Source organism: Primulina tabacum, chromosome 9, assembly GCF_025594145.1.
Source record: "Primulina tabacum isolate GXHZ01 chromosome 9, ASM2559414v2, whole genome shotgun sequence".
Lineage (NCBI taxonomy): Eukaryota > Viridiplantae > Streptophyta > Magnoliopsida > Lamiales > Gesneriaceae > Primulina > Primulina tabacum.
Window position 1 is genome coordinate 38,324,469 of NC_134558.1, and position 27,467 is coordinate 38,351,935.

A 27,467-nucleotide genomic window follows, 5' to 3' on the forward strand; every position below is an offset into this window, starting at 1 on the left:
TTTGATGTCAATTACATAATGTGGAGACTTGGTCCGATACACCTCAATCTTGTTTTGTTTAAGAAAACAATCTTAACAGTCACGTGGCGAGAGCTGCATATAGTAACTGGTTCTAAGTATCTGGCAATCCAGGGAGGCACCAATGGCTGCAATCGGAACCCGAATGTGTACCACTGTAGGCTGACGAATGAGCATCTTTTCTCAACTGTGACAATGTTGTGATGTCGAGTAAATACACCATTTTTGTGATCCCCGTGAGTACTTTCTCGACAACATATACCTGCAGGGGTGTACCAGCTGGGACCTGTCAAGGGTTGTCGTTAGCCTTAGCAGTTCTTTGACCCTGACTTCCAGTCTCTACCCCTGTATGTAAATGTTTATGCAAAGTCTAGGAGTGATGAATTTATATTAGGAAATGGCGGATTCATGAACTTATCAAAATTTGATTTTTTTTTTTAAATTTCAACTACTGGTTTCGGTAATCTCGTATTTCCCGATAGTTTGTTAGTAGAACCATCTTGTATATCATCTCATCTGCAAGCGAAAAAGCAACATTTACATGTTCAACTAACACAACAGATGATTTATATCTCAATATCAACAAATTTTCCATTACTTTTAAAGTATTTAGAAGAAACTAAAGAAAGAAAATGAACATATTTTGGTTGTTGACGAGCTTACGAGCTAAAATAGTTACAAAAATATGTTTTGATTTTAATGCGTGGAACATAAAATCAATTGATATTATTAGTAAAACATGTGATTTTTTTTAGTGTTAAAAAAGGTGCATCGACTCCAACGTTAGATAAACTCGAGCTAATCTTTTTTCGATTTTTTTTTTAAATATATCAATTAGAATATAATAAGATTGTTTATGTGGACCCTAGCACCAGTCAATTTGTGGGTCTTCGACTGTGGCCCAAAAAACTGAATTTGTTTATGGACGCTTGAAAATAGAGTTTCGATAAAAATTTAAAGCCCAATTTTAATCGGAAGTTTTGGGCCCATTAAATTTTAAGCAGGACTTTCAACGATTTTGGGTTTGACCCAAAGCCCACTTCTTGAGCCCAATTCTTACATCCCAAAACTACTCCATACTCTATACAAATTACAAAACCCCCACAAACTCTTGAAATTTACAGATCGTTCCTATAACAAGATAAGGCATCAGTACCCTCTGCCCAGAAGTCACTCGAAAGGATCACAAGCAAGCAAGAAGATAAAAATGGCTTGCTGCGTATCAGTGGGAACAGTTACTTGTTACAGAGGCAGCAATGTTAATGGCCCCACGGCTTCACTTTCGCTTCTCACGGGTTCTAGAACAAAATCCTCTTTTTCAATCAACGTGAAACCCAGGGCCGCTGCTTCTTCAGGGGGGATGCTCCTCCACTGCTCCTTCACCCCTTCTTCTGTTCTTTCTTCCTCTTCGCGCTCTTTCTTTTCGGGTAACTAGTGGAATTTTGATTTTCTTTTTTCTTTTCCTTTTCCTTTTCTGGTTTGGATAGCTCAATAGATCATGTAGTCTTTATTTACAAAGTTTTATAATGGAATGCAATGTGAGAGAAGGAATGATTCTGGCTTGATTGTTGGGTTTTGGTGATTTTGATTTGCGGGCTCGTGGATTTTCTGCTTAATGCGCATGTATGCATGGATTGTTGGTTTCCTTACCGAATTTAAGATTTACTTTTGTTTTTGTTTGAAGTTGTTTGGTGAAATAATAATGGTATTATTGTACTGTTAGAGTGCTTAATTCTCGAGAGAGTTCTAATTAATTGGTTGTCAGTTGTTTGGTTGAGTACTGACTTAGTTTTCTGATGGTATTGTTCCTTGCCTGTGTGGAATATTGGAATTATGATTGAGCTTAGGGATGTCATGTCATATGATAATGCAATATAGATTTAAAAATAATAACACTGGAAGAATTTTTTTTGAAATTTAATCTTGAATAATTATTACAATGGTATATTCTGAATCTTGAAATGAATACAATGGCAAAATGTAGCTCCCGATCAAGATATAGAACTCTGTTAAACTGAATGAATGTCGATCCATTATATTCAAACATGAAGATACACGGCATATGTTTTGTTTTTGAGAATGAATACATGGCAGATATCTTGAGTGCAAGAAAACAATAAGCACTGAAGTGTAGCAGAACATTTTGAATGTTGGGAAGTGAAATGCATTGGTTATACTGAATTTCAGGATTATCATTGGGTTTGGACCTGAATTCCAGCATTGGCATGAGGGCTAATAAGAGGCGTGGCTTGGTGGTCAGAGCAAAAAAATACCTTCTTTGTCAAACCAAGAGGAACAGGTCCAGGAAATCACTGGCTCGGACTCATGGTTTCCGCAAACGTATGAGCACTACTGATGGAAGAGCGGTTATCAAGCGGCGGCGTGCCAAGGGACGATGGGTCCTGTGCACAAAAACAAATCCTAACAGTGGAAAACGTGCTTGATCATTCAGATGTTTCATTTTGGGGATCAGTTCTGGTAGGTAACGCGTCAAGTTGCTGATGTATTTGCATCCATTCCTTTTGATTTTATCATCTTTTTGTGGAAATAATCTGTTTTCTTGACTGAATTCCAGCATGTCTAATTATTTCAATATATCATGTTAATTCTGTTTTTACCTGGGTTTTTTCTGCAAATTTTCTGTGAGCCTACTGGAGGAACTTGTGCTGTCATTGGCATTCTACGCATGATAAGATATTTAGATGGAATATATCAACCTTCTAATAAACAGATTGGTTCCAGAATTATCAAGATTATGTTTTCTTCTTCGACTGTGATATTTTACCTAGTTTTTTAAAGCACGGGTCGAGTCTAACAGCCAAGAACGAGACCTTTTCTTATTAGAGCATCCATACTATGAACCAAATAATAATCAGAATGAAGATAGAGACTTTTGTTTATAAAATTTTCCGCCACAGTACTTAATGTTGACAATTCCACGCACACCCAACAATTGATCGATCACATTAGACAATTACGGGGAAGCATGATGTTTTGAGGTTCTTTTGGGATCTGATAGAGGAAACGAATTTGCAACTGTTAGGTAGCTTTGAACAGTTGGATGACCCTGTGCCACAATACACCCTTTTCATTATTATGTATTCATTCTTGGCCGGGCTGTTACCACAGAATTTCCAACCAAACACTACTTCGTACCATCGCTTGATTTTCCCACAACCAATAACCAACAGTAGTGACACCATCATCCAGTTCAGTTCCACATCCTCCAATGAACACTCCCCTTGAGTGGAGCTGGAAGTTGGATACATTGGCATCATGTACCTGCTAGCAGTACTGACTCACTATTGGCTGGATCATCCTCGTATCTTGCAATCTTGGCAACAAGAGAGGATTCATTTTTCGTTTTATAGGTTCCATCTACTTCCTTGTACAGGTAGATAGTTTTAGTGACGAAGTTGTGATTTCCGACCACGAATTCGATAACACAATCTTTGAGACCACTACCACTGCAGCCATGATCTTCACTTGTGCCAGTCAACAATTCTTATTCGGAGGGGGTGATACCAGTTTCTTAGTTGTAATCTGGTTGATTCTTTTCCTGGCTGCAATAGCCGAGAATGCCAGCAGCATGTTGTGTCTTTTGTTGATGTGAAAACAACTGTTTCGTTTGCTTAAATTTTCAAAATACTAAATCCTTAAATATTAATTGATTACACACACAAAATAACGCTTTATACCGTGTAAGGTCTTGGTCTGTGATGACCCTGCCTTTTGAATCAGGGCTGGCGAATCAAGCCAAATGTCACTAATAATTTAGGCTCAAATTCGAGCTCGGATAAGTGTGTTGGAACTCGAGTTCATACTTAAAATTTCGTAAATAAGGACTAATTGTTATGCTTTCATCCCCACGAAATATTAAACAGTTCTTTAGACATAGGGAAAAATAAGTAGTAATATAAAATTCAGTAAAATAACTTGAATGTTCGGTTATGTATCCAATTTTCGTTTAAAGTTTAATACTTAAATTTGTCCTTGATACATCTTCGTTGCACATTGCACGCTATCACATCCAAATGAGCTTGACCGCACGACCAGTCTCCTTTTTGAGCCTAAAGAGATTTCAAGTTGCCCTTAAAACGCTATCATTGTATTACTTTTTCTTTACACAAGCACTTGCAGAAATACATTTTTAAGTTCATTCGATAATGAAGAGTAGATTTAGATATGTTTTTTGTGAGATGATCTCATGAATCTTTATCTGTGAAACGGGTCAATTCTACCGGTATTCACAATAAAAAGTAATACTCCTAGCATAAAAAGTAATATTTTTTCATGGATGACCCAAATAAGAGATCCGTCTCATAAAATACAACTCGTGAGACTGTCTCACACAAGTTTTTGCCGTATATTTGCTTTAATTTCTGGAGGAGACATTTTCCAATTACTATCTTAAATCATCTATCAATTTGATACGATATGATGATGTAAAAATTTAAAGATATATATATTCATATAATATGAAATAATAATTTAATTATTTTTAAAGTCAAAAAATATAATCCTAAAATAACAATTTTACAGATAAATGTGAAAGTGATATAAAATTCATATTTTACAACACAAAAACTAATATGAAACAATCTCATGAATCAATTTTTACAGATATTTTATTTAAATCACAATGAAAAATTATTATTTTTTATTATAAATATTGATAAGATTTACTTGTTTCACCAAAACAAATTATTTTGCAATACAATTATCTTGAGTAATCTTACGCCACAATACACGCCACAAGAATCCTGGAAAATATGTTTTACTTTGAAAATATCGCAACATAAATATTTCATGTACATTTTGATTTATGCCCATGTAAACACAACCCGTGCGTGTTGTTATAAAATCAGCATTCTAAATAACGATCGAGACAGCCACCAAATCTTATCTTTGTCTAAAACGATTTTTATAGGCAGCCTGAGTTATTTGACGGTGGAGGAGCATATAGCCAACGAAGACGATCGATTATTTAAAATCTTAATCAATTACAACAATCAAATAATTTTTAAAAACAATCACAGTCGATCAGTTTAAAAATCATATATATAATAAAAACTCATTTATCTTTTTTTATATTTATTTTTGGTTTCAATCATCAACTATAAACTACCACTTGCCTCAAACCACCTCTATTTGCCACCACCTCATTTTTATTTGTATTTGTCTCGATTATATTATATTTTTTATGAATAAACATCATTTAATTACATCATAATACAAAAAAATGATTATTTGTAATTACATTGAATCATTATATATAATTATCTATAAAAAAAATTTACTAAAAAAATTCAACTACTTAAACACCACCCCGCCTAGCCACAGCCATTCGGTGCCTAAGCGGCCGAGCCGGGAGGCAGTCACTGACAGTGACCGCCTGGCCCCCGCCATTGCCATTTACAACATTGCATGAAATGCACTCGGCCAAATGAAGTAAACGAATCTTAAAGTTTCGGGTTACAGTAGAAGAAAATTGTAGGTTGCATGCTGCAAAAATGTGCTAGGCCAACATACAAATCTCAAATATTAGGGGTTCGCCGTCCAATAGTTAATAATCTGATACTTCGGATTTTATACAGGAGCTTTGCCACCGTACTATCCCAAAGGGTGTTGACAGTTGTGAATGAACACAACCCACCTGTTGTAAAAACATTCAGGCGTGCATCACTTTCACAATACAATACAAGGCTCACGAATCAGCATTAATTACTCCATTCAATCCCAGTCTCCTTCGATATGAGTCATGAATCACCTCGACCAACAGTGCAGAAGGGTGAAATGCATGCAAGGTCTAGTGAAGGCCAACAATCTTACCTCAGAACCAAGGGCAGACATTGCTGCAATGATACCAAATCAGGCCAAGACTTCTTTTCAGCTAAAGCTTAAAGGTCAAGTGACGATCAGCTATCTAACTTCAAAACCAATGCAGCTATTGTTGCAATTCTGCCCAATCAGGATGGGGCCTCTTTTCAGCTAGATCTTTTAGGGATCTCATAGAGAAAAACCCAACCTTGCAGCCTCCCCTATACTTATAAATCAAGTATGTTGTCTTTGAGAAATGACAAGTTAGACATGATCTCACAGTGTCAAGGAATGCACAAAAAAAACATATAAGGATCAACATCCAACACCTCAATTATTTTTCAAGTTCAGCAAGCTTCAAGACCAAATATAAGTAATCAGTAGAGACAAGGCATGCATACGCTAACATTTATCTCATTTTAGAATCTTGCTGACATTAACAAATACATACGGATACAGTAGTGTGAAACCGAGACATTTAATTCACACATAAGTGATCTTAGCAAAAATAATCACATACAATTGTAGTAGTAGATATCCCAAAAAAATATTGACGTTTAGGCCAAATAACCTCATAAAACTTCGGAACTTACGACTACCCAATCTATTTGAAAGGAAGAGCAACTATAGTCTTCTAAAACTATATGTTGTACAAGTAGATCAACATTCTTTTTTGGCCAAACCACTTTATGTCTTAGAATAAACAGCTCAAAAATATCCACATATTGTTTTGTATCAACTACAGAGTAGACAAGTGCCAGAAACTCTCTCCCTCCACATACATCAAGCACTTAGCACCCATTTTCAACACACAAAAATGGAAAATTAATTCGAGGTTTCCTAAGGTACCGGAATTTCTAGAAGTGCCCATCAAACCAAGATAAGAAGAGTAAAGGAGAGCTGCGACCTGTCACTATATGATCAAGAAAGTGGAAATCATTTAGACCAAAAAATTTATCCAGTCACTCAAAGATTACAGAGCAACCTATGCTGAAAAAGGCCATCACCCCATGTCTACATCAAAATTTGTGATTGCCAACTTTCACCAATCGCAAGAATTATAAGCTAATTCAGATATTCTAGCACCATCTCAAAGGCCATAATTATGTAGATAACATAAAGACACCACATATACTAAGAACTAAAATTACAATTATGGAAAGCTAGATAAAAATAAATAAAAGCTAAATAAAGGGAATGTAATAGCTAAAATAACAAGGCAAAAACAAACATTTTAAGAAACTTCAGTCATTTATCAAATTACAAAGCAACGTTCCAAGTAAAAACTTCGAGCTCATCCTAGCGAAATATAAATTTAATCCACAACTTTATTGGAGCACATAGAGATTAAAGCAGCCAAAGATCTACAGCAGTCCATTAATCAGCCAAAGATTTCATAGTCTTGCAATCACGTAATCACCACAACCATTTAAAGCATTTGCGTCCAAGAAGCTGTCAAAATACCTGAACACACACCCATATGCAACTTAATACATTATCCAAATCAAAACATATAACATGCAATATATGAATGCACTATTCTATTGACTCAAAAATATTATGAACATATAAATCAACATTCGAGTATAAAAATGCAATTTACTATATAAATCTTTACTTGTTACTTCTTCATAACCTCTTATGAGTAAGTGAATAAAAAGAAAACTTCATATACTGTGATGTACGGTTATAAAGTAAGCAGGGGAAACAGAATTCTGGGTTGTTAAGCTTATGAAGAAGATCCTCTCCTGAATCTACAAAACCTTCACATGTTTAACCTATACTGCTATACATCACTTTGCCATGCCACACAAACTCCAAAGCACATCTTCCTAATAATTGAATGGCTGAGTCTTAGTTTTGTACAAGGTGGCAAGATAAATGGTTCACAATTAACTAAACAGGACATATAGTCAAGTATAAACATAATAAAGAATGTCACAAGCTAGAAATTACCATCATTACCAAGCATCATAGCAGCAAATATGCAAAATAAGTTTCAAGAGCGCCTATTGTTCACGTGACATGCAAAATTATGCAAATGATTGCTTTACGTAGCTCGATAAAATTTTCAACAAGGAATTACCTCAATAATATGGTGGTGCACCATTATATGAGGGAAACCTGGGCCCAGTTCCAGGCTGGTTCTGATTAGATGGATATGCCGGTTGAAACCCATAATTCCCACTGTCTGGGTAGCTTCCAGAGCTCTGCATCCCAAGAGTACTAGGAGGCATTCTGTATCCTCCATTGTTGCTCAATCCTCCTCCAAGCTCCCCTGGAGCAGCCGCATTAACACCACCGCCATACTGTGATGACCCACCTCCATACCCGCCACCATACCCTTGCCCAACCATAGCAGTATTAAACCCTGTATTTTGATGCATCACACTCGTCTGCTGTGGCTGCTGAGGTATGCTTGGGCCCTGACCATAACCCACGTAACCTCCTGTTCCATAGTTCGAAGCAGGCATCCCTTCACCAGGAAAGCCCATGGGACCTGCATTTGGCATCCCAGTGACCATTCCTCCCATGTTAGGCCTCTGCTTCCTATTATCAGTGGCCAATTTACAAATCAATTGATGACCGTCAAAGGTTTTCATAGGATCAACCAACGAAGCCCTCGCTCCCTCTTCAGTCTTATAGACAAAAAAGGCGAAACCCTTTGGCTTACCATTCTGCTTGTCAAACCCTAATGGCCCTTCCTCAATCTCACCATACATCGAAAAGTGAGCTAACAATCTCTCTGAACTAATCTCAAACGGAATATTACCAACATAAATCTTTCTCATTGACACATCAACCGAGTGAGAGTTACCTGAACTGCCTGTAGACGCAAGCTGAGTCACCGTGATGCGCCCATCAATCTTCTTGTTCGGCTCCTTCAGGGCTAATATAGCAGCATCGATGTGCTTAAATGTCACAAACCCATAACCCTTGGACTTTCCAGTGTTCTTATCAGTGATAACAATACTATTACCCTCATCAATTTCTCCGTAGGCAGAGAAAACCTCGCGAAGCTTGTCGGTGGTGGTCTCCCAACCGAGTCCGCGAACAAAGAGCTTACGCTGTACGGGGTCCGCATCAGCCACTGCACGCACGGCCTCCAAGACGTCAGGGTGACGGACTATTGCGGCCCGAAGGATTGGGAGTATCTGCTCCTTCGTTAAGGGTTCGATTATTTTCTCAGCGTCCTCCGGGGACATGCTGGGCGACAGTTGCGCAGAAAAAGTGTCGCCGTTAAGCTCGGTGGGCACGAAATACGCTCCGCCATTCTCGTCAGCCTTACGTTTCTTAATGAGATCCATGGGTTCGAATTGATTCCTCCTCGCAACAAAAAAAACCTCCAAATTTTAATTACTGCAAAACCCTAGGGCGACCCTTATTTATACTGATAAGATATTATATTTCACCCGGCCGACTTCCCTGGATTGGTGGTTTATATCTGCCCCAATTTGTTGGGCCTCTCTTATCTCTAGTATTGGGCTTAATCAAATGTATTGGGCTTAATCAATATTTGATTATTATTTTAATTTCAAAAAACAAATCAATATTTATATACCCTTTTATTTTATTTAAAATCGAAGCTCATTCTGTGTTTGAATTTTCGGATTTGAGACCATATTTTTTATATAAAAAATCTTCTAAAACTTCAATTACATGTGATACCCCAAACCGAGGGTGGGTCCGGCCCACTCTCGGTAGCCCAGACAGTTAGAGGCACAACTTTTGGAAAAACCATGAGGTCAGATTCATGACGCAGCACAGGGTAAGATCACCTCATTTTGGTCTAAAGCTTCTAGGAGATCATCCCAGCCGACCTTTCATATCCACAATCTCGTCGAATCAGAGAGGTGGCCAACCTCCCAACATTTCCGAGCCGACCTCCCTTAGCGTGGAATCGGGTCGATTGGAAGTGTTATTGTCGAGCTCCATTAGGACCCAGATTCTAGCTGGACTCATACACCAAAGAGCCTCCATTCGGATTTCAATGGGTATAGCCCACGGAAATCAAACCAAAAGAGTAAGACCCATTAAAGATCTAACCAAATATCGAACAAAATTCTGAGTATCTAGATCTACCAAATCAGTACTCTCTTTTTCTCCAATAAATATCAGATCTCATTCATTGTTTATTCATTCATATATTCATATTTTATCAGTACACACATTAATCTCACAGTTTTCTGTTATCTGACTTAAGCGTCGGAGGGGTTACGTCGGAACAACCTTCCGACCCCCTTCTAATATTCTTGTTTGTACTTCCAGATTCGAAGGTCCGATTCGAGCTCCCCAGCTACCATCCCGGGTTTCAACAACATCAACATGCATAACCCTACAAACAACATTTTGAAGCTAGACAATTTGACAATCCAAGAGATGTTAAAAGGTACTGCTGGCTGGGCTTACAAGAAATACAGACGTATGCGTTCGAAGCACAACTCCTTGTGAAATTCTAAAAATAAAGGAAGGGTTAATAAAAAAAAGGTCTTGGTTGGGATTGTTGTATCTCCATTTATGTTACGCGTAATTCCTAGCTAGCTAGCTAATTTGACAGATGCAATTGTAGGGACGTTATGTATATCTATCATCCATAAGCGAATGAAAGCAAAAAATTTATGTAAAATCAATACATTTTCCATCACATGAATACTGAATAGAAAGAAATCTTTTTTTATTCTCATCAGACATTAAAAAAAAAAAACAACACTTCTTCACAATAGCAACACGTAGAAAATTAAATCTTGACTTGTTCGATGGTTAAATCCGAGACATGGATAGATACATTCGCTTCATCATCACTTCTCGGCAGCAAACGCCTCGGTCGGGAAAGTCTTGGTGATTCCAGCAAGACTCTTGAAGTGAATCTTCCCGGTTGAAGGATCAGCGATGGTGATCTCACTGACTGGTGGCCACAGCATCAGCTCCTTAGCCTTCACTCCTTTGAGCTTCTTGATTGTCTTATTCGACACATATCCTGTGATGTTTGCGTCGTAGCTCACGAGTTTTCTGATCATCTTGAAATTGTGCTCAACTTTCTTCTTCTGCTGGATCCACATGTACCCCGTGGCCCTCACAAACCCTACTTCAAGAACATCGGCCAAGGGAAGAAGCCCGGACGGGAGCTCGAATTCGTCGAGTAGGGATGCAGCCATTTTGAGCCCTTCTTCATGGCCTATTTTGATGATGGCTCCTTCCTTTTCTGCCATGGTTCGACGGGCTTCGATTTTTTCGGTTTGTTATTTGATGGATTCAGTTAATCTCGGGATGTGATTTAGATTTATAGTGAGGATTTACTTGAAAGAAACAAATGAAATGAGGTGAGGGATTCGAAGTGATGAACTTCGTGTCCATCACCTGTGAAAATGTATAGTCATAATTGATTAATAAATTCTTGTCATAAGTTTCATCACAGAAATCAAGCAGATTGAAACTGCCAAACGCATATATATGGATTAGGCCGATGCCTTTTTTTTGGAAAAAACAAAAAAACCAAAGTAATATTAATCTTAATTTATAAAAAGTTCTATGCTTTCAAAGTTTTGTTTTAATACACTAATTTTAATTTTTTTTTTATTTTAGTTCAATTGCTAAAATGATATTTGACAAATTATTAATCTTCGATGTCACGTCAGTATTTTTCAATATCATGTTAACATTTTCTTATGTCACATCAACAATTCGATTAAAATTAAAAATTATTTTACCAAAAACAAATTTTGAAAACATATTTGATCGAAATTAAACAAGTTAATGGAAAAAAGTTAAACTTGACACTCAAGAATATTAAGCTTTTTTCTTCTTTTTAAATACAAAAATATTTATAGTCTTCTTTCATATATATAATTTGTAGCTAAATGCTTGTGCGGGGCCCCTTCTAATTGGGCTCTCGCAGATTGATGGGCTTCTTGAAGCGATTTCTAAATTGTCAAAACGACTCAAACCCAACTGGTCTATTTAGCCGTAATTGTCCAGAATGGATCTAAATAACCAATTAATTAGAATAGATTTGACTTAAAAATTTAAAACGGGAATCAATCAAGTGGTTTTATATGAACAGATCCTTTATATATACAAGTTATAATGGTCAAGTAGTGAAAATCAATATGAAAGCAAAAGAATTGGTCACTGTAGCTGTATTGATATAGTGTGTGAAGCTTGTAGCTAATATTATAAATTCGAATTTAATCTAAAAAAAGAACTTTTTTACTTGTTTTTATCAGCAAATTTATCAGATATGTGCGGTCTATTACATGTCGAATATTTACCAAATATAAATCCAAATTGTAGTAGATGCGAGTTTCAAGTACTTGAAAAAAAAACAAAAAAAAAGAAAAGATAATTGACCAGATGAGCATGAGGAGTCGGAGTCAATATTTCAGCAATTACGAAGAAACTGTGCTCGACTGCTCGTATTAGATATTCTGCCTCGGTAAGTCGTCTCACTTAAAGTATTGCTTGTATCATTGTAACAACGTCATTGTTGTGAGAATCAATGAGATCACTCGATAATTAAGAAACCATTTGACAGACCAAGTCTTTTTCCACTTATTTAATGGTCGAAATGGAAGGAAGCTAAATTAAACGAAACTAATATCTTCTATTGTTATATGTAATAGACTGACGTGTTGAGTTGGACTTTGCTAATTGTGATTAAACCCCAATCTCCCCGTCGAGCAGCAACACTAAATTTTTTTTAATGATGATGTTGGAACTCGCTATACTTATTTTCAAGTGTCTCTTGAGTAAACTCTCGGTCTAACACAGTAATTACACAAAGCACATTAACTAACTAAATTACACAAAATTTGCAAGTAGAATAAAACATGTACCAGGATTATCGGGAATGTATAAACATTAAGACTCACAGTGATCCCAACCTAACAAAGTAATATAAAGTATCAAAATAAATATCAATTTTTTCAATCTAATTACAATATCACTGCATAAATGATTGATTTGACCCGATAGTACATCATAATTATCTTCTTTCTTATGATATATAACGATGAATTATATCATGATAAATTAAAAGTTAAAAATAATATAACTATAATTATTATAAAATTTAAGTAAAACTTGAATGATTGAATATCGGTTTTCACACTAAAAAGTTCTAAATGTATATTAATATATAGACTATTAAAATAAAAATCAAATGTTTAACTTTAATTATCACTACGCAAATGATTGATTTGACCCAATAAACTAACATTAATTATCTTTTATTTATATTTAACAAAATAAACAAGCAAGCGTGTGTTTCTCAAACAAAATTGCGTCATTACTGTGATTCATTGGTCATTAATAAATTATTAATCGACATTTCAAAAAAAAAAATAAATTATTAATCGAGAAAACTTCGGGGTAAATTACTTTATATATATATTCTTAGTCTTTCTCATCTTTGCTTGCTTGTTTAAGCAAGAAATAGCTTGCTCTCCAATTAATTTTCCCTCTATAAATATAGAACACTAAATACCACTTATATTCACAAAACCCAAAATCTTCTTCACTAGATTGAGTATCTCTCAAGTCCACTCTAAATATGTCGGTAAGCTGATCACCTCTACCAGTTTTTATCATCAGCACGCCAAATTTTGTACTATATATAGTTATACTAAAAATCTTAACTAAAATTAACATGAATTCATCTTTCATAATTAAATTATTCGTGTATTCGCTGCAAAAAAAAAAATCATTTCCCTTTTATGTTTTAAGTTACGTCACGCCGACGTTATAACTATTACTATTTTTTAATGAGTTTCTTTGCATTCACATATCTGTATTTAATGAATTTGGTTTGAACCAGATGAGAAGATAAGCGTCAAATAGTGACGGGTTTTTTTTTTTTTTTTTTTTTTTTGCTCTTTAGATTGTGGAGATGAGAGTGCATATGGATTGTCCAGGATGTGAGACAAAAATAAGAAAAGCTCTATCCAAAATAAAAGGTATTTCATTTTATTCCTCTGGTTCTACATCTTATTGACATATATTATATATTCTACTATCAAATGTGTCCTATCTATTTATTTTTTTGAGGCATTAAATAATGTACTCTGACGATAGCGAGCTACGTAGAGTTCAAAAACAAAGAGGAAAAACTAACAATGGTGACATAATATAATAGTATGACTACATGAATGCTTTGCCCAGAGTCAATTGCAACACAAGTTCAACCTATTATAACCAGATAAAGCTACAACTCCATGTCAACTAATACTCCAGTTAGAGTAACAGCGTAAAACAAAACCACCCACACGGCTGTTACGAACATTAGTATGCGGCACGTCCATCAAGCAGAGCCTCGTAAAGAGATGTCTTCAACCAAATCCGATAAAAGCACTGTAAACAGCTTGGAATTATAAGCAATCTACGAAACAAAATGGAACTGAACTATGTGGTGTAAAAGATTAAACATCAAGAGCTAAAGTATCATCCAGATACAGGCCACTTCAAGAGCATGGGTCGACTTTCTCACCTCTCGGAATATGTTCTTTACATAAAGTAAAGCACTGCGCGGAAAGATCATTTAATATAGAACAGTCAGAAACTACAAAAACACTTGGCTCAACACAGCTCAAACCTAAAGGACAATCTACAATATCCATATCCCTTCCCGTTTTTCTTTTTAAAAAAGCTGAAAACCGGAGAAACGGAAATACCGCAGCTTAGTCCAGCATAGCAAAGATGCACTGATGCAGAGATCAGAACTACTTCCAAACCAACAAAAGCAGTTAGTTGATGAGGCAATCAGGATGATTATAAATAGAGACACTAAATTGCAACTATGAAGGCTGAGTGTGGGTGAGGAATTGGAAAAAACTGCACTGAACTGACAGATTAGGTCTCTATAATATATACAAGTATAAGACAAGAAAAACTAAACCTAAACAAAGGAGGAAATACAAATAAATAATCCTGAAAGGAAGATTCTCTGGAGAGCTCAATTGATTTCTTCACAAATCAATTAAACCACATTAAAAGCAATATTGATTTCCCAAGAAATATGGAGATAGACAATCAACCAGCCACCCCAGCACTTCCATAGCCCCTGCCACCACTACTTCAGGAACGTTAAGTGAATTCCTCATGAGAAGTCAGCTCACGGGCCAATCTTATTCATTCTATATGCAATCTACCACTAACCCACTTCACCTAGTGCACATGATGGATGTACAACCAATGGAATTCAGCATAGCCTACCACCCATTCTATTACGGTTGTTTAATCAGGAACAAGAATGCTAGAAATTATGTACCTTTCAATTATCACTAATTAATGAACTTGCAGGAGTGGACAACATCTACGTAGACATGGAGATGCAAAAGGTGACAGTGATGGGGTGGGCCGACCAGAAAAAAGTCCTGAAAACTGTGAGGAATACAGGTCGGGTCGCAGAGATCTGGCCATATCCCTATAATCCCGAATACCATGGCTATGCCCACAAGTATTATTTCAGTAACAATAGTCATGACAGCCAGGCTCCGACCAAGAAATTCTACTCCGGATACAGAGGTGAAGGCCTTCAACATTCTATTGAATCTAAGCCATCCTCATCAATATACAACTATCATGTGCACGGTTACAATGGGCACGGGCATGGTTACTTCCAGCAGCCGCTTTCCTCTGCTTTTGTGGATGAGCGAACTAGATACATGTTCAGTGACGATAATGTTCATGGCTGCTCTATTATGTGATCGTTATATTTACATTTGGAACAGAGCATGTAAATTTTTGTGAGCGTACCTGTGGAATATATCATATTATCATGTATATTTTGTGACTTGTGTTGTATATATGAGTTGTTTGACATAGACCCAACCAGTCTATTACCTTAATTGTTAAGACATCGTGTTTTCAAGATTGAGCTTCTAACTATCGGGTTAGCCCGCGATGAATGTGGGGATAAGTTTACCACCAATGAAACAAGGTTGAGTCCACGCTATTAGCATAGGCCGACCCACGAAACATATCTGAAAAAGAAGCATAAACAATACAGAAAAATTGCAGTAAATTGGACTAAAGAGGATGGCATCATTAAAATTTACAAGAGACCTACAAATCAATCACACAAGGAAATGGGCTTATTCACAAATATGCATCACAGATTTGACTAATCTGGAAATCAAAATTTCATGCTTAGACCATTTTACTTGCACGTCATGCCAGAAGAAAATCAAGCATCACTCCAGTTACTTTCACCTTCCCCGTCATCACTACCAACAACCTGAATTGCCAACAAAGAGACACAGAAATGCACAAACAAGTTAATAGCAGATTCATATAACTATATATTTGTTTATGGAGGAAGATATTATTGATACCTGGCGAATTGCATTCACCTTCCTAAGAATGGCTGACACGTGGATATTAGAGGTGGGATCCCCATATTTTGATTTACCAATTACAGTTGGTCTCAGATTCAATGACTGGTGCCACAAAACAAAGGTGTACACACAGGTGAGTTCTTAGAGCTACATCTTAACTAAAGTACAGTTTGTTCACAAGCTATTCTGATACCATTATTGCCCCATGTAATGTGAATAATTATCTACATACTAGTAACAAGATCATAACTCAGGACAGTATCATGATCGCATCCTTTTTTTTTACAATCCACTCAAGGTAGTTGATTGAAGAATCATGTCATTACACTATGATTTAAAAGAAACATAGCAGATAGTGCATGTGATATTCGGCTTATGTAACCCACTGATTAGCTACTGAAGCTGGTTGGTAAGGAATATAAGGCATGCAGGTCCAACATCCCTACTTGTCTCTAAATGGTAATTGCAGATGAGATTATTCTTAGGTTGTATCAAATCAAATAATTAATACATGCTTATCTATTAAAAAATTAGAAAATTTGTCCACTAAAACAACTTACTTTGGATCGAATTTGCTGCAAAAAATCTTCTTTTTCATCTGTGCCTTTGAGCTGATTAGCTTCTCTTCGTCGATTGGATGTCTGCAACTCTGATTGCTGCTTAAGAACAAATACAGATTAAATGCAGGCAGTAAAATGGGTATCTTTCACAACAGTTCCATTCATCTTCTGCATTGAGTAAAAAATAAGTGTGTTGGGGTGGGTGGGGAGTATCCGGGATATAACACCTTGCTTTCTTGCATTTTTGCACTCTCAATATCTTGATATTGAGTGAAGGGGGCGGGCTTAGGTTGTTGACAAGTTGTCGATGCCGAAAAGTTGAGATCAAAGTCAAAATATGATCCTTTGATAAATGCTTCTCTCTTGCCTTCTTTATCATCAAGATGGGACTCCATACCCCGCCATTGCACTGGAGGTGGAGTAGTGGGAGTAGGTGTACCCTGTGGCCTGACAATATGCTTCGAATTGGCACAGTTCCTTGGTTCCTTGGTGAATTGACTTTGAGATTCTGAACTTCGAAAATCAAACGAACTACCAAAATTTTGTTCACCGTATTCAACACAAGGAAACTGAAGTCCATAGTGGATCTCTCCACGGCTTCTACCATTTCCCTGATCTGTTGCAGCAGATTGTGTCAAGGAGATTCTGTGAAGGTCATCATACAAGTCAAGGTCCTTCCCACAATGTAATTGGCCAGATTCCCACTGCCCGGAATTTGATTCAGATTGATGATTAAGACAATCATCTGACAAAGAAGAAGATGATCTACAGAATGTGTCATCTGAGTCTGAGTCAATGTTCTGCCGTATAATGGTTATCTCTGGGACCAGCTGAAAAGAAGGGAAGAAATCTCTGCTGGTTTCATGACTAATATTTCCGTCAAGAAATTTTAGTTTTAGCTTGGAAGTCTCAACACCATCTATTGGCTGAAATGATATTTTCAGATGCCCAAGCGGAGGAGATGAAGAAGGTGACAGTATAGATGATTCACAGCCAAAAAAACCTTTAGCATGTCCAGAAATTTTTTTATATGCAACACTTTGATTTTGGTTCCGCTCAAAAGATCCAGAATTTCGGTAGCTGGAATGGTAGGAGTTATCTTCTCTGCCATGTAGCGGTATTATGTTAGATACAGTTTGCAATCTATCGCTGAGGTCAGATTTTCGAACTGAGCTCCTGCTATTTTCTTCACCCCTTTTGGCATCTTTGAACATTGAATTAACAGGAAGAGAACTTCCAGTTGCCATTGTCCTTGCTTCGGTAGAGCTAGCATTATTAGGAGAGAGTGAATAGCCAGTTATTCCACGCTTGATTCCTAAATCCGCATGTGAGATTTTCCAAGATGGTTTTCTAAAATGTGTGCCACTTTCTCGGTGTTCCTGAGACATATAGCTTTGAGTATCAAGGCCTGTTTCAATATTTTTGAACATCTCTATTTGATTTGGTTTCTTTGAATCTATATCCCTGTAATGCTGACTAGATGTATCAATTTCTTCATCTTGGGCAGACGCAGGATATTGAGGAATACCACTGTTTGCATTGAGATCTGGTGGTTTTGAAGGTTCAAGTCCTAACAAGCCACCATTAGTCCAGAACATGACAGGAGTAACATATGAAGTTTTTATTGCAGGTTTCTGATGCGCAGGACTGCCTGTACGATTGATCATTGGTACACCAGAGTTGTCATACCTGAAAGAGCAAAGTGAAGTGCTAGCAACAGATTCTTCATTTGTTATGCCATCAATTTTGACAGTCTCCAACGAATCAACACCTGGCAGACTGCTTATGTCTGACAACTCTGCAGCCCTTTGAGCTGGCAATAAAGCCTTGTCCACTGAAGACATTGAATCATATACATCTTTGACTGCCATTGGATTATCATAATTGTATCGCGCAGAGGTGGATTTTGGAGACGTTGAACTGGGTTTATGCCCAATACTATCGTTGTACATTGAACCATTGACCAGACCATCGGATTCAGAATAGGATGAATGGCATTCCAAATTATGTTTTCCTATTTCCAGTTCATTGTCTACTGCTTTCCCCCACAACTTGGAAAAATGTTCTATTTCTTGTCTTTTCCTGCAATCTGTTTGATGATCAAATTCAACGGTGTTCGTTGCATCTATTAAACAACCTGTTTCACTTTCAATATCATCAAGGTGGACCTCACCGGGCTCCAATGTTGGCAGAGCCTCACTTGAAGGCTGACCATCCATTTTTCCAACTGTTTCAAAATTTAAAGAGGTGTCACCACGGGTTTCGACTTCATACTTTTGGGGAAATGATTCTTGATTTCTATCATGGTAATCATTCTGTGTCCCGTCACAATCATGCTCTCGTGCTTCTATCTTTTCGTCCCAAGTAATAGAAGGTGAACTACAGCCTGCTTGGTCTTGTGACAGATTGATCTGAATATAATCATAAGCATCGCTAATTTTTTCCTGGAGGAAAATGTAGTCTAAGAATTCATCATCAACGTAGTGCCTCTTTACGGGAGAAGAAATGGAATCTCGTGATCCTGGTTCTTCCGTTTGCACAGAGTGACTTGGATGGAAATCACCCTCACTGTAAGTTGACCCATTTCTCAGGTCTAGACTTGATTGATCATCCAAATCGGACATTATTTGAGAAGTATTATTACCAACATTGAGTTGAGTGACCTGCATTCTGCAAAATTAAAACTTCCCAAATTTAGTCCTGCCACCTAATATCAATAAATTTTGCACATTGAACAATCCAATTCACGTGTTAGTTCCATGTCTACACCGCTTAAGGGTATAAGTATGAAATGACATGCACCTGCCATCGTGATGGGAAAACGATGCCCCTTGAGCTAGTTCTCCATTCCTGGCCCACAACTTTTTTTCCTGTTGAAGTTTCACAACCTCAGTCCGACAGGATGATAAGAAAGCTTGGAAGGAAAAAAAAATTGCATAGCACACATCTTGAGCCGTAAACCTAAGGAAAAAAAACTCTAAAGGCTAGCGTGTAAACATCATTTTGATCTTTTCACATAAATCAGAATAATGAACTTCAGAATTTTCTCGTATACGTAAGATTTTGTGAGCAAAAGCAAGTCTTAATAAAAGTTATTTTATAAACACAGAGATATCTAGGGCTTGCTGATACATAGAAATTTAACTCAATCAAAAACAGTGTGTCCTTGGAGCAGTTCAGAGGCATGGAGCGGAAATGTATGTTCTTCAAACAGCTTATGTATGTTCTTGTGGTATGTTAATGTTGCTTCAACCTTTTTCAAAAAACACAATACCTTAATTCTCAGACGTTTCTTATCTTTTGTGACTTTCTCGTCGCCTGCTTCACCAGATGCCACCGATTCCTTCTTAAATAAATTTGGATTTGAATACCTTTTCAGGCATGATCCAGGGCCACCAGGATCAAATCTATAAAAAGAAAAAACCTCATGCAGATGGATGAGCAGAAAAACAATTGTATAAGTTTAAGAGCTGCTAATACCTGTCAAGCAATTGTAATCGGGGAGGGCTACGACAGTCTTCGTAAGAAGCCATGATAAATTGAGGCATATCACTGTACACAGAATGCTTTTGGTCACACTGGATATGAGCATGCCAGTTAGAACCTGCAAACATTTTTCTCATAAAGACTAAAAATACGAAAAAACTTTGTACCATAAAGACCAACAATCCAACCACCTGGCTATGTGTAACGGCCAAGTGGAAGGAGATGTGATTGATACATCTGAACAATAAGGGCGTAAAACAACAAAGCTAGGATTACTTACTATACCGGTTATATAAGCAAAATGCAAGTGGCTCCTCTGTGCAAGAACAACCTTCTCAAGTGGAGAAAGTGCGGATTCAATTTGTTTCGTGCGGGCACTCAAATTATGGCTTCTAGAAGACATAACCATCACTTCTTCCTGCAACCCATGAAAAACTTCCGCAGCAAATCTACCACATGCAGCGATAATATTTCAGTTAACAATCTGGTATGAAATTTCGAAAAATGAAGATTATAAACAACAGCATCACTGGAGTATATTTGTTCCCAATGAACCAGGAGCTTCCGCGGAATAACAATCAAAGACACATTAAAAATAACATTTTAGGATCCTTTTTATTCATGCAATTGAATGAAAAAATAGGGATTAAAAACAGTATGAACCATGACAAAATAGTTAAATATATATGTTTGAAGCAAAATTTAACCCAACACCTTAAGCCATCGAGGCTCACATCCATCTATTCATATTAAAGCCTTGTTTCTGTAATATGTGATTCTTACAGTGACATCATCAAGAAGCACAACAGACTTATTTTAAGTGTTTTCATCCGAAGCACAATGGACTTGTTTTAAGTTTTTTTCGTCTGGTTGAGTTCCTTGTCACGGTGGTTTTGCATCACAGCCGCATGCCGGTTTATAGAGCAATATATTGATTCTCAATGTATGAAATTAGCAATTTGTTTATGTTTGTCAATACTAAACAGAAGCTATAATATCTGGAATCCAACCAGGCAACGCATTGACATAGAAATCACGAACTCAACTGTAAGACAACTAAAAAAATCTCCAAATATCAACAATAAAGTGAAATTTAAGAGGCACATAGACAGAGATGAGGAATAACATACTCGGCGAGATCCCCGAGCTGACGTAAGATGCCGACGAGACCAGCCACCGTGACCCCATCAAAAATATCCTTCGGGTCTTCCTTGTTCGCCTCCCTGTACAGCTCATGTACTCCGAGTCCATAATAATTCCTCACCTCAGCTCTCACCAACGGCATCGTTTTCCGTACAACTCACACGACAAAAAACAACCCCAAGAGACTGTAAATCTTTGCGGCTGACGGCCTGATAGAATAAATTTCACTGTCGCACTTTACAATCTGTGCGAGAGTGAAATGCCAAACGGAAGAAGGAGAAGAAGCCAATGCTACATAATCCCGTAAGCCATTGGAGCAGCTTCAGCTCGTGCTGACAGTTGAAGTGAAAGGGCATAAATGGGCCTGGGATTATGAGGCTTGAACCTTGCTCCACGTGAAATGACAGGATTACCCATGGAGGTGTGGTTCATATGAATCCGAGTTGTAGATTCGTTATGCTGCGATTAATTAGATTTTTTTATTTCTTTTCGGAGAAAACTATAAATTATTATTATCCTACATGTTATAATTATTTTAAATCTGGGTATTTTGGAGAAAAAAAAACTGGTAAATTAGATGGTGAGACTAAATTGTCCTTATCTGATAACAAATTGTAATAGCATTTCACAAGCAAAACTTTAAAATAATTTTTGTAACACCCCCAATGTGTGTGTTTAATTGTTAGCATATAATAAATATTAAATAATTATATTGTGGCAAAAAACTTGTGTGAGACGTTCTCACGAATAGTATTTTGTGAGACGAATATCTTATTTCGAAAAAACAGGGTGGAGTGCTCTACTGCTAATTTTCGAATTTTTCTCATTTTTCATCTCTCACACACGAGTAATTTTTTTATTTCAAATTTTATTTTATACATTTTTGAATTATGTCTAATTTTAAATTAAATGGGAAAATTGATTAATAGAGTTATGGCCAAGAGAAAGATTTTTTCAATTTAAAATTATTGAACTTATTTTAGAACCACAATAACTCGAGAAAAATTGAATGATTTATCTATCATCTATATTGAAAAGACATATTTGATGATATTTCATATGAAAATATAATTGATGAATTTTTTTTTAAAAAAATACAATAATAGTGCATTTAAAATAACATTGGTTGTTGAATAAGTTATTTTGAGAAATTATGAAAAACATTATTTATAATATATAGTTTTTCAATTACATATTATTGTGCACTTTGATTATAATATTAAATTATCATTATATATATAATGAAGTTGATATTTTCACTTCATTTTTTGTTATTTGTACTATATTTATGAATAAATTTGATATATATTTTATACATGAAGTGGAGTGTGGAATATATACATACATATATATAGAGAGAGACACACACTGACACACATACATATATACTTGATTTTTCAAGTTAATGCGATAGATCCATATTTTGTCTTGATCGGGGCCTAATTTTTCTCAGGATTGCCTCTGATTTTGGTAAATAAATGAAAATTTTTTATGGAGATTCTTACTATAATTTTTTTTTCTATTCCAAAATTACCCTTCACGATCATTCAAAATTCAAATGAATGAAGGGAGATATATTATCTAATAAATATATTTTGTTATTTTATTAAAATTTTAGTATGAGAATACCACACTCTACTTTTGAAAAAATTAAGTTTTTCATTTTATTTTCAAGTACTATTCAGTTCTAATTTATTCTCACTTTTTCATAATCTATAAATTTAAAACTTATTAAAAAATATCATATTTTACACACATTGATTAGTAAATGTTAAATTTGAACTTACCGAGAAATTCCTCCTTTGTTATCCATTTTGCTGCTAGCCCGATATATGGGCTTTCAAGTTTCCAGATGAAATATGTACCGTACCCACTAGCCGGTTTTTGGGCCTTTATGGGCTTCCATCATTATATACTTATATTCATTTTATTTTCTATTTTATTGAATTTGATATTGAAAAATAGCACTCCACCATAGAGTATGTATAACCATGAATGCACACGCAATCCCGTAGAATGTTCGAGTTGGTATTGGAGTAGATGAGCAAGAGATTAAATAGTCACTAGAATCTACCAACTTTTTATTGGTTGAGTAAATCGTATTGAGTTTGACTTGTATGAGTTAACTAATTGACGTGATTTACATATACATGTTAAGCTCGATGATTTACTCATTACACACCCGACGAGTAGCAAACTGTCGGCTACGGGTTCCATCACGTGCATGCATGCACTCAATATGATATGCTGCCTTGTAATACTATAAATTATATAATTTTAAGATATTAATAAAAAATTAAATTTGCAATATATATTTATTATATTATATTTGACTGAGAAGTCAAAATTAAATTTATATATATAAAAATAGAAATGGACAATGAATTATATATATATATATATATATAATAAAAATAGAAATGGACAATGAATTATTAAGGCGGTCATGATTCACGAAGAAGGGACAAATAGAGAAGAGAGCGTAGGACCTACCCATCACGGGAATCACTCATTTTAAGATTCCTTTTACTTTACCCGATCCGACATATTTATTGCATTATTATATTATTATAAAATTTTATTTGAAACGATTTCACGAATTAATTTTATAAAATAAATATGTTTTTGACTCATCTATAAAAAAATATTATTTTTATATCAAATATATTACTTAGATATGAGTAGAGTTGACTCCTCTCATGCATAAAAATCTATGAGATCGTTTTACAAGAAAATTATTAATTATATGATATGATTCGGATTTGGTCTCCGAACCTAAATATTTATTTCTGCCTAATTACTAAATTTCTTGATTCTTCTTATTATCAGCCTCAAAATTAGTCTTGTTCATCTTCTTCGATTTTCTCTTCTGATTTATCTGGGGAAGGTAGAGTAAGTTGTGAGTGATATGGTCGTCACTCAGTAAACGGAGGCCGTTCGAGCACATACATAACAAATACACATGAATTTTGAAAACCACATATTATATCATGCATAACATGTCATTATCATAACCATAAACATAATTTTGGTCAAGACACTCCGCCATTAATAAAAAAATAGCCTATGATTTTTTTAAAAAAAATTTCTAGTTTTTGTGCAGAAAATTAATAAAATGATTTAATAGAATTCAACTCGCGAGGCTATATATACTGTATAACCTAATAGATTTTTATCAAAAAATTTTCTCTTAGCTTTCCGAAATTTTTTACATTTTCTAATAATTCCACTGTACTTATACATACATACATATTTATAATTGTGTGTGTGTGTATAAACGCAATAATTTTGATAAATATATATATATATATAAAAGCAGAGTTTTTACCAAAAATAGTAATTTTCCCGCCAAAATATCAATTCTAAAAAAGGAAAGATATATCATGAATATTGAAATATGTGTACTGCAATAAATGATAACTTCAATTATTGGTTGCATTGATTATATCAATTCATTTAGTTCAAATTTGAATTTAATTTATTTTTATATTAATTCAAATATAATTTATGTATTAAATGATTTTTTTTATTTAAATTGAAACTAATCTCTATTGAAAACATAAATTACATTAAGTATCATGTCATTGCCATAGGATAACACAATCTAAAATTTTGATATATGATAGTGATTATTAGCCAAAAAAATAATCGAGATGCGTTGTATTTAAATTTTTTTTTTAAATGAGCGAAAAAATAGTTTTTATAATTATATTATTTTTTCAATTTAAATGTCTATTTATTTTTCATTAATTTTTAATAATATCAGTTAAATACTAGTTAAATCCAAATCACAGACTGAATTTGTTCAGTTTCTCGGATTTATTTTTCAATTAATAGGGTAGGTCCAAAGATTAAATGATGATATTTGAAAAAGATAAAGAAAACGTACGACGGTCTTTAAAAACAAGGAACAGAAATTTTTTAAGGTGGAAGGGCCAAAATTAAAAAGAAATCAAGTCCCCCAATTTAACATGGGAGGGGGCCGATTCCAAACCGCACGAGAAAAGGGGATATAAATGGTGGTTGCTCGCTCAGGTGAAATTAACGAATATATAATTTTCTTTTTCTTAATGTGATTTTATTATGTTTGCTGGAAATAATAAATGGGCAGTGGCTCTGTCTGAGAACAACTATAGGAAAAAAGGTCGAATATATAATTTTCTTTTTCTCACTGTGATTTTATTATGTTTGCTGGAAATAATAAATGGGCAGTGGCTCTGTCTGAGAACAACTATAGGAAAAAAGGTCGAATATATAATTTTCTTTTTCTCACTGTGATTTTATTATGTTTGCTGGAAATAATAAATGGGCAGTGGCTCTATCAGAGAACAAATTATAGGAAAAAAGGTCTTTTGGACACATATGTTTGTTTCTTTGCGATTTTGATAATTTATGTTGTCAAATTTTAGTTTTAGTCTGCTATCTGTTTTTTTGTTATTGCAATTTTACATTTTTTCAATGCGGCACTGATGTAACAACAATGTAACACTGACGTGTATAATGTCACATCAGCGCTCCCGGTGAAAAATGATTAAATTGTCAAAATTTAGAAGATGAATTTTATAACATGAAGACGAAAATGACAAAATTACATGGCCAAAATAATGCAGTTTCCCTTAAATTATATATAAATGCAGTTTTCTACAAGTGCATTTGTAAAACATTCTCTTTCATAATCGTTTAATTTCACATAGTGTATTATTACCTATGAATTGCGGAAAAAGTCTTTTACAATTTGATCGAACCAGACGCTGAAAATGGGGAAATTGAGAGAGGAAGAGATACATTTTACGATCGAACATTTGCTATTTTATCAAAAGTTATAAATAATGTGAATGATACAACTCAAATCTTTTTTAAATCGTACAACAACTCAAAGACAATGCTCAAAGAAAATGTTTTGATTTCTCTACTCAGCAAGGACAAATATTGCACCATAATAATTTATCTCTCAATAATTGCGCTCATTGTAGTCAATGAGAATCAAACACGTGACATTGACTCTGATGTCAATTTTAGCACCGAGCATTTGCCGCTTTACCAAAAGTTATAGCTGGTGATAACAGTGCAGCTCAAATATTTTAAACCGTACAACAACACAAACACCACATTTCGTATGTTCGACCCAACAAAAACAATTATCACATCCCAATAACCATGGAAAAAGAATCCGGTTTTATAACCATAAATAGAAATGGGTCACACAAAAATGAGTAATACATATTTTTCAAAAATAATATTACTGCGTGTGCGTATTTGTGTGTTATTTATCAATATGCGTTGAAAAAAAATGAAGAAGAAGATCGATCATTGTGAAATAGAATATTTCAAGTGGAGAGGGAATAGCACTAGGGAAAAAACATAAGATAAGATAAAGTAACAATTAAGGAGACAGAATCTAATTGCATTATTTTCTTTTCACCTGTTAAATACTCCTTTTGTGTTGTTTTAAGATTCTCAAAAGTCGAAGACTGACACTTTAATTATTTCCGATCCAACCTCAATTAATTACGTCAAACTTCTTACCAAGCTTCTATTCACATTAATTATGCTAAAACTGGTGAGAATTTATGTCCTAAATCAAATGAGATAAATTCATATCATATATGCTATTAATTAACTATTAATTAGGTTACTATTATTATTACCATATTGAAATCCATAATTTTTTTGTAAGAATTTTCGTGGTAAAAACATATTTATGAATGCAACTGGAACTGTTAGAATGTATTAAAATAATTAATGAAATATATATACTCGTCACTACAAAAAAAACATGTGTTAGAGACGGTTTGGGAAAAACCGTCGCAAAATTTGGCGACGATTTTTCCGTAAATAAAAATTCGGTTTAACAGAAACCGTCCTTGCATCTTTATTTTTATCCTAACATATGTATATGTTAATTTTATGATATACGTATGAATGATTCATCTGATCTGTTTAATTACTTATCAACATTGTATGCATGGTTTTTTAAAGAATATTTTGATTAAGCAATTGATCAAAAATGGGAATTGGACAGTTTTATTTTAAATAAATACAATTAATATATATAGTTTTAAATTTAATACTTATTTTTGGTATAAAAAAATAAAGTTTTATAAGTTTT

The 27,467-nt window shown here is 35.0% G+C and overlaps 5 protein-coding genes across 9 annotated transcripts; 2 read left to right on the forward strand and 3 right to left on the reverse strand.

The window, feature by feature from the left end:
* The first annotated feature begins 1,154 nt into the window (after nt 1–1,154).
* On the forward strand, nt 1,155–2,635 carry LOC142555933 (large ribosomal subunit protein bL34c). The gene is made up of 2 exons (XM_075667087.1): nt 1,155–1,445; nt 2,206–2,635. Exons 1-2 carry the CDS (start codon nt 1,226–1,228, stop codon nt 2,460–2,462), a joined length of 477 nt encoding a protein of 158 aa, XP_075523202.1. The 5' UTR covers nt 1,155–1,225; the 3' UTR covers nt 2,463–2,635.
* A 2,685-nt stretch (nt 2,636–5,320) lies between these two features.
* Nucleotides 5,321–9,233, reverse strand: LOC142555934 (UBP1-associated protein 2C-like). Of its 5 annotated transcripts, none has more exons than XR_012822473.1 (3): nt 7,925–9,233; nt 5,851–6,085; nt 5,322–5,674 (listed from the first exon to the last, which is right to left on the reverse strand). XR_012822473.1 is itself a non-coding variant. In XM_075667090.1 (2 exons), the coding sequence occupies exon 1, from the start codon at nt 9,144–9,146 to the stop codon at nt 7,926–7,928; it is 1,221 nt and encodes a 406-aa protein (XP_075523205.1). In that variant the 5' UTR covers nt 9,147–9,233; the 3' UTR covers nt 5,321–6,064; nt 7,925. The 5 variants fall into 5 exon arrangements, 3 of the variants coding, with proteins under 3 accessions (XP_075523205.1, XP_075523204.1, XP_075523203.1); XR_012822472.1 differs by having other exon boundaries at nt 5,323–5,674; nt 5,851–6,059; XM_075667090.1 differs by having other exon boundaries at nt 5,321–6,064.
* Nucleotides 9,234–10,637: 1,404 nt separating this feature from the next.
* Nucleotides 10,638–11,048, reverse strand: LOC142504483 (uncharacterized). Its single transcript, XM_075617340.1, has one exon. The coding sequence runs from the start codon at nt 11,046–11,048 to the stop codon at nt 10,638–10,640; it is 411 nt and encodes a 136-aa protein (XP_075473455.1).
* Nucleotides 11,049–13,265: 2,217 nt separating this feature from the next.
* LOC142555936 (heavy metal-associated isoprenylated plant protein 29-like) lies at nt 13,266–15,656 on the forward strand. Its single transcript, XM_075667093.1, has 3 exons — nt 13,266–13,393; nt 13,715–13,790; nt 15,133–15,656. The coding sequence occupies exons 1-3, from the start codon at nt 13,388–13,390 to the stop codon at nt 15,537–15,539; spliced, it is 489 nt and encodes a 162-aa protein (XP_075523208.1). The 5' UTR covers nt 13,266–13,387; the 3' UTR covers nt 15,540–15,656.
* A 180-nt stretch (nt 15,657–15,836) lies between these two features.
* On the reverse strand, nt 15,837–21,745 carry LOC142555935 (protein SCAR1-like). Its single transcript, XM_075667091.1, has 9 exons — nt 21,346–21,745; nt 20,501–20,664; nt 20,210–20,333; nt 20,004–20,136; nt 19,532–19,599; nt 16,957–19,399; nt 16,730–16,825; nt 16,167–16,271; nt 15,837–16,069 (listed from the first exon to the last, which is right to left on the reverse strand). Exons 1-9 carry the CDS (start codon nt 21,498–21,500, stop codon nt 16,019–16,021), a joined length of 3,339 nt encoding a protein of 1,112 aa, XP_075523206.1. The 5' UTR covers nt 21,501–21,745; the 3' UTR covers nt 15,837–16,018.
* Between the last annotated feature and the right edge of the window lie 5,722 nt (nt 21,746–27,467).

Excerpts from the sequence above, each read along its gene's own strand:
- LOC142555933 (XM_075667087.1), top strand. The coding sequence starts at position 1,226 with ATGGCTTGCTGCGTATCAGTGGGAACAGTTACTTGTTACAGAGGCAGC. Across the intron at positions 1,446-2,205 it reads TTCGCGCTCTTTCTTTTCGG|GATTATCATTGGGTTTGGAC; the intron begins GTAACTAGTGGA and ends ACTGAATTTCAG.
- LOC142555934 (XM_075667090.1), bottom strand. The coding sequence starts at position 9,146 with ATGGATCTCATTAAGAAACGTAAGGCTGACGAGAATGGCGGAGCGTAT.
- LOC142504483 (XM_075617340.1), bottom strand. The coding sequence starts at position 11,048 with ATGGCAGAAAAGGAAGGAGCCATCATCAAAATAGGCCATGAAGAAGGG.
- LOC142555936 (XM_075667093.1), top strand. Across the intron at positions 13,791-15,132 it reads AGCTCTATCCAAAATAAAAG|GAGTGGACAACATCTACGTA; the intron begins GTATTTCATTTT and ends ATGAACTTGCAG.
- LOC142555935 (XM_075667091.1), bottom strand. The coding sequence starts at position 21,500 with ATGCCGTTGGTGAGAGCTGAGGTGAGGAATTATTATGGACTCGGAGTA. Across the intron at positions 16,272-16,729 it reads TGCAGCAAATTCGATCCAAA|TCATTGAATCTGAGACCAAC; the intron begins GTAAGTTGTTTT and ends TTGTGGCACCAG. Across the intron at positions 16,070-16,166 it reads AGGTGAATGCAATTCGCCAG|GTTGTTGGTAGTGATGACGG; the intron begins GTATCAATAATA and ends TTGGCAATTCAG.